We start from the raw sequence: 6,467 nt of genomic DNA on the forward strand, positions 1-6,467 counted from the left end.
CGGGGGAAATGCATTGGATGAGAGACGTTCTAGCTTAAGACCAGAAAATTTGAAGCTCAATGTTTGCTCAATAATTGATAAAAAGTTGCAAGTCAAACACAACATATAAAAATTGATTAAGAAGACTAAGATGAATCCGAGGGATCATCCGAAACAACAATGAAAAAAAATGCGAGTGATTGAACAATGCCACTCCTAAAGATACTCATGTAAAAGTAAGCGAGCTACATGAGCTTTGATTCCTCTACATCAAAAGAAGATACGTAGACATCTTATAGAGCATAACTATATAAGTCCAAACACCTTTTTTTTTGTAATTTAAATATTTAATTAAACAATAAAGTTTTTTTCCCTAGAAAAAAGGTCGAACACTGTTGGGTTAAACGTGCATGAATGAGAGTACTAGTGTGATGGATGACATTCTGGGAAGTTCTCATGTGTCAAGCTGCTAACGTTGAACCGCTTGATCAGGTTGGCTAAGTGAGCCGTAAAAATGTGACACCAAATCTTAATTGGTAATACTATCTCTGCTGGGGACAGGGCCGACGGTAGGGAAATGGTAAGACTGATATCTAAGGGATATGAGATAACATCAGCAGATAGATACGCACCTCCCCGGACTCATGGGCCTAACAGCCCGATCCATTAGTACCCAAGTAGGTGCACTCTTCACTACCACCAATATAAAGAAATAAAGTTGCGTCTTGACTAATAGCTATATCTTTTGGCCTATTGGTAAGCACTTGATCCTATCAATTGGTATCACAGTGAGGTCATGAGTTCAAGTCTCCTAAGAATCATATTTCTATACCTCTTGGGGGTCGGAATGTTGGGTTAAGTGTGCATGAGTGAGAGTAGTACTGAGATGGGTGACCTCCTGAGAAGTTCTCGTGCGTCAAGCTGCTGACGTTGAGCCGTAAAAGAGTGACACCAAATCTTAACGGGTAATACTGTCTCTACTGGGGACAGGTCCGACGGTAGGGAAATGGTAAGACCGATCACTAAGGGATATAAGACAACACCAACAGATAGACACGCACCTTCTCGAACTCATGGGCATAACAGCCCGACCCATTAGCATTCAAGTATGTGCACTATGCGCTGTCACAAGTATAAGGAAATAAAGTTGCGCCTTGGCTAATAGTTATAGCTTTAGGCCTAGTGGTAAGCGCTTGGTCCTAACAAACATACTCGGAATCGACAGTTAACCGGACCTGGACCCAAACCCGAACCGCCAGTTCAGTGACCCGGATCGTGACCGTGACCGTGACCGATCACGAGCGAGCCAGTTAAGGGTTGGGATTTTCCAGACTCGGACCGAATTCAGTCTATGGCCATGTCTATTATCAAGTATCACTAAGAATGTAAAATCAGTGGAGCCTGCTCAATCAAGCTCAAAAATTTTTATACAAGAGCTCAACATTGGGGACATCTCTAACCCTGAGTTGGGGATATGGGTGAAACGAGTCGAGCTGATCAAGTTCGAGTAGCTCGAGTAATTTTTGAGTCTTCTTGACTAGTTCTTGAGCTACTCGAGCATTTATATAGCATTTATATATATTTGAAAAAAAAAATATTTATATATATTATTTTAAAATAAAAAATCATTTTAAAAAGAATAAAAAAATTGAAATCGTGTTTTTCGAGCCAGATACATCATCTGCTCGAGCTTAAAATTTACTACTTGAGTTGAGTCGAATCAAACTTGAGTTTAAGTAGTTGAATTTTTTTTTTCAATTCGAGCTCGAGTAATGTATATTTAAGCTCAACTCGCTCAATTTCACACACAATTGGGATTTGGGGATGGTGACGGTGCTAACAAAGCAGCAAGCACTAGAGCAGCTTCTTTTAATTTTTTTTTTCTTTTTTAATTCGGTAAATTTTACTCTTATGACAACTGCGTTGATTTTAGACCACACTAGATGCTTCGAACAGTATTTTTCCATTTAAGTGTATAGTAAATACTTTTATTATTGAAATGAAGAAAATAAAATATACTTTAATAAATACTTAAATATTTATATTTTACTCATATTATAACTATATAATAAATCAGTAATTTAATATTAGGCAGGCTTTGCTAGAGATCTGTTTCATACTTTTCTATCATAATAATTTTCAAATTTTCTGAATAATAAATATTTATAATTATTATTTGGGTTTTTCCTATTATTTTTTTGAACATACATTATTTTATTTTTCTGGTGAACACCAAATGCTTCGTTGTCACAAAAGACCAATTAAAAATTATTTTTTAAATTTGTTTTTTTTGGTTTTAAAGAAAGAGCACGTTTGAAGCCTGGCTGTATATAGACTACTGCTTCACTCTCCCATCTCTCAGCCAACAAACAAAGCCTTCCTCCCGAAACCACCGCTCCGCCGCCCGCCTCCCCCGATCGCACTCTGCACCGCCGAAGCTATGGACATCAGCCGGAGGCCACCCAGATACTCAAACAATAAGCCACTTCTTTCTCCTCCTCCACCCCCTCATTCAGCGGCCTCCGGCGACACCGCCGATCACCGTTCCTCCCCTAAAGCGTCGGACGCGCTCCCTCTCCCACTTTACCTGACCAACGGCATTTTCTTCACGTTGTTTTTCTCCGTTTCCTATTTCCTGCTACACCGCTGGCGTGACAAGATCCGTAACTCCGTTCCTCTTCACGTCCTTTCCCTCTCCGAGCTTGCGGCAATTACTTGTCTCATCGCGTCTTTCATATACCTCCTGGGGTTCTTCGGAATCGACTTTGTGCAGTCGTTCATTTCTAAACCGGAAGGAGAAGATCAGCCTCAACGGTTCATTCGTGACATTATCCAGGAAGATCGGAGCATTCGCTGCTCTTTGCCTCCGCCGGTTCCTTCCATGCCGAAATTGATGGAACTTCCGCAGGATGACGAGGATCTCGTTAAATGTGTTGTTTCTGGAGAAGTCCCGTCTTACTCGTTGGAGTCAAAGCTCGGGGATTGCTTTAGAGCTGCAAAGATTCGTAGGGAGGCGCTCCAGCGGCTGACTGGGAGATCTATTGAGGGATTACCTCTGGAGGGATTTGATTATGATTCGATTTTGGGGCAATGCTGCGAGATGCCCGTGGGGTATGTGCAGCTCCCCGTCGGGATCGCGGGGCCACTGTTGCTTAATGGGTGCGAATACACGGTGCCGATGGCAACGACAGAAGGGTGTTTGGTAGCTAGCACGAACAGGGGGTGCAAGGCAATCTACGCATCTGGGGGTGCTACGTGTGTGCTTCTGCGAGATGGGATGAGCAGAGCTCCGGTGGTGAGGTTTGCCTCTGCCAAGCGGGCGGCCGAGTTGAAATTCTTCTTGGAGGATCCTCTCAATTTTGATACGCTGTCTGTTGTTTTCAATAAGTAAGCACTTCTGTTCTTGCATGTTTGTTTTTTTTGTTTTTTCCAAATTAGTTTATTGATTTTTTTCTTGAAAGTTGCATGCATGTATATTTGTATCTTTTTATCCAAAAAGTTTTATATTCTCGAGTTGTGATTGTTATCATTTGCTTTATGAATTTTTAGGAATCCTTGATGTTGATCGGTGTCTTGATTTGCATATTATGCGGGCGAATGTGGCTTAATATTTTAATTGAAAAAGAAGATTTTAGTGATTAAATCCCTTTCAGTCTTTGTTATAGAAGTTCTTGTCATCAGGGGACACCTTCTCGGATCATTTGTGCCATTTCCCATTTTTTTTAAGCCCTAGAATTCTGTTGATGATACTGTTCTATGCTCCATCAATCGAAATCAAATTGGATTTTTGAAAGATAACTTTTTTTGATAGAAAAAGATTATTTCCAATTTTTTAATTTAGCTGATTATTGTAATCAACGATCTACATAAGCATATGTCCATTTATAAGTTTTAAATATAGATTTAATGCCGTAAATAAGATTTTGAGGCACTTATCAATTTTCTCCTGCTTTATCTGGAACAGGTCGAGTAGATTTGCAAGAATCCAAGGTATTCAATGTGCAATTGCAGGGAAAAATCTATATATTAGATTTAGTTGTAGCACAGGTGATGCCATGGGAATGAACATGGTTTCTAAAGGTGTTCAGAATCTTTTAGACTTCCTCCTTAATGATTTTCCTGATATGGAAGTTATTGGCATTTCTGGTGAGTCCAATTTATCCCTTTTTTTAAGATTTTGGTACGATTTATCTCGAAGTACAGACATGAATCCTTGAGTAACTGTCCCTTTTGTATTGACTTATTAGCCATTTAACCGTTGCTAGTGCTTATCATGGTTTGTCAAATATTTGGCCTTCTATGGACGCCATAATGACTTTTCATGGCGTCATTCTTATTGTCGTGTTTTTCCTCATTTTCTTTATTTCGATTACTCTATGCCATATTTATTAGCTTCTGATGCCAAATGTAAAAGTTCTCATGCCTTCAGAACACAACTATGGAGATTCTTTTCAATCTTTTCATGTTTTTCCTATCAAAATTAGTCATTACCTATGCAGGGAATTTTTGCTCGGACAAGAAACCTGCTGCCGTCAATTGGATTGAGGGACGTGGAAAGTCAGTAGTTTGCGAGGCTATCATTAGTGAAAGCGTGGTTGCAAAGGTATTGAAAACTTCTGTATCGGCCCTTGTCGAACTTAACATGCTCAAGAACCTCACTGGCTCTGCTATTGCTGGTGCTCTTGGTGGTTTCAATGCACATGCTGCAAATATTGTCTCGGCCATTTTTATAGCGACTGGGCAGGATCCAGCACAGAATATAGAAAGTTCTCACTGTATTACTATGATGGAGGCTGTTAACAACGGGAAAGATCTCCATATTTCCGTGACCATGCCATCAATTGAGGTAATGAGCTTTGGTTTTATATCTAGTTAATGAGGCACGCATATTCAGACCTGTGCTGTAAAATTTCAAATGAATGTTTTTGAGATCTGCTTGAATGCTTGAAATTCCTTTAAAATAATCATAATAGTTAGGCAACATTTGGCACTTCATGGCATGGAATAATTAATGACGTATATGATATGGGGATGGATAAAAGTGACGTATAACTGAAATATTTTGTAGAACTTGAGCCAAACGTTTAAATAGGATGTGCAAATAATTAATGTCTCATCCGCACCAAATAGCGCCTTAGATATTGACATCCTGAAGTTATGAAATTGTTTTTCATTAAAAAAAAGACATTAAGTAAAACGAATTAATTTTTTAAAAATGACCTTTTTATTAGGATGTTATATTTATTTAAACATGAAATGCCAGGAGACCAATGACAATTAGTTTAAGATACCGCTGATATTTATACTCGATACATTGATCAAATGGTTACTAAAGTTCCAAGTACTTGTATTTGGATAGCGACATGGATTTTTCATTAAATACAATGGCTTGATTATGTTGGGAACTAAACTTTGTACCCTAACATAAGCTTGCCATTTGCTCGTGCCATTAGTAGAGTTGATATCAAAAGTTACTGTTGATTGTGAATATGGGTCACCCACTCAAATCCCTTTATTTTTTTCGAACTTTATACTTTATCATCTTGTGAACCCCATTATCATGTCTTTTCCAGGTTGGCACCGTAGGTGGTGGAACACAATTGGCGTCACAGTCAGCCTGCCTTAACCTTCTTGGCGTAAAGGGCGCAAGCAAAGAGTCACCAGGCTCGAATTCCCAGCTCCTGGCCGCCATCGTTGCCGGTTCGGTCTTGGCCGGAGAGCTTTCTTTAATGTCAGCTATTGCAGCTGGACAGCTTATCAAAAGCCACATGAAATACAACAGATCTAGCAGGGATATCACTAAAATCGGCTCCTAGGAGAGTAGAACTCCTGACTTTTCACTCGAATATAGGCGGCCGGTTGTGCCGTTAAAAGGATTAGAGCCACTATGAGTGCACACTTTGTAGGCACGTAGCTTCCCCTATCAGAATCAAAGGGCAGTCTGTCTCGTGTCTGAAAGGTACGGAGCTGTCCCTAATCTGTTAAATTTCTTATTTTCCCCATTTAGTGAATTGTTGTTTGGTGTTCCTTAATAAGTGATTCTTGAAGCGGGGTTGCCTTGTTTTTTGTCCGTCTTCCGGTGTTAGTTTTGTACAGGTTAAGTTACCTCGTGAGATACTTGAAAGTTTGAAGCTAGTGATGTTGTCTTCGTGGGATATATATATATATAATATATATATATATATATATATCTTCTAAATTCACGCCCATGCATCTGATGTGACTTTAATCAAATTTGGTTTTCATCGAATTCATCGACGGTGCACAAACTATCCTTTGTTGATAATTCTTGGAAATTAATAAATTGATATTTCTATTTCATCGTTGGTCGGGAAACTAGATGCAAAGGACTATCTTTATGACATTGTATTGAATTTTGGATATGTATCGATGTAATTGAATATTTATTAATATATATGAATCGGATTAAAATCGAGACCTAAATTACCAAGAATTTCAAGATTTCAATCTTAATGATCAAATAAAGA

General features: G+C 39.0%; 1 protein-coding gene across 1 annotated transcript; it reads left to right on the forward strand.

Annotated features, from left to right (window-relative positions):
• Window positions 1-2,305: 2,305 nt before the first annotated feature.
• On the forward strand, window positions 2,306-6,248 carry LOC142547377 (3-hydroxy-3-methylglutaryl coenzyme A reductase 1-like). The gene is made up of 4 exons (XM_075655637.1): window positions 2,306-3,366; window positions 3,944-4,125; window positions 4,479-4,825; window positions 5,553-6,248. The coding sequence occupies exons 1-4, from the start codon at window positions 2,420-2,422 to the stop codon at window positions 5,793-5,795; spliced, it is 1,719 nt and encodes a 572-aa protein (XP_075511752.1). The 5' UTR covers window positions 2,306-2,419; the 3' UTR covers window positions 5,796-6,248.
• The last annotated feature ends 219 nt before the right edge of the window (window positions 6,249-6,467 follow it).

This window comes from Primulina tabacum, chromosome 5 (assembly GCF_025594145.1).
Source record: "Primulina tabacum isolate GXHZ01 chromosome 5, ASM2559414v2, whole genome shotgun sequence".
Classification (NCBI taxonomy): domain Eukaryota; kingdom Viridiplantae; phylum Streptophyta; class Magnoliopsida; order Lamiales; family Gesneriaceae; genus Primulina; species Primulina tabacum.

Bases quoted from the DNA above. Each gene is read 5' to 3' on its own strand.
- LOC142547377 (XM_075655637.1), top strand. From the start codon at position 2,420: ATGGACATCAGCCGGAGGCCACCCAGATACTCAAACAATAAGCCACTT. The intron at 3,367-3,943 runs GTAAGCACTTCT...TATCTGGAACAG, and splicing joins CTGTCTGTTGTTTTCAATAA to GTCGAGTAGATTTGCAAGAA. The intron at 4,826-5,552 runs GTAATGAGCTTT...TGTCTTTTCCAG, and splicing joins TGACCATGCCATCAATTGAG to GTTGGCACCGTAGGTGGTGG.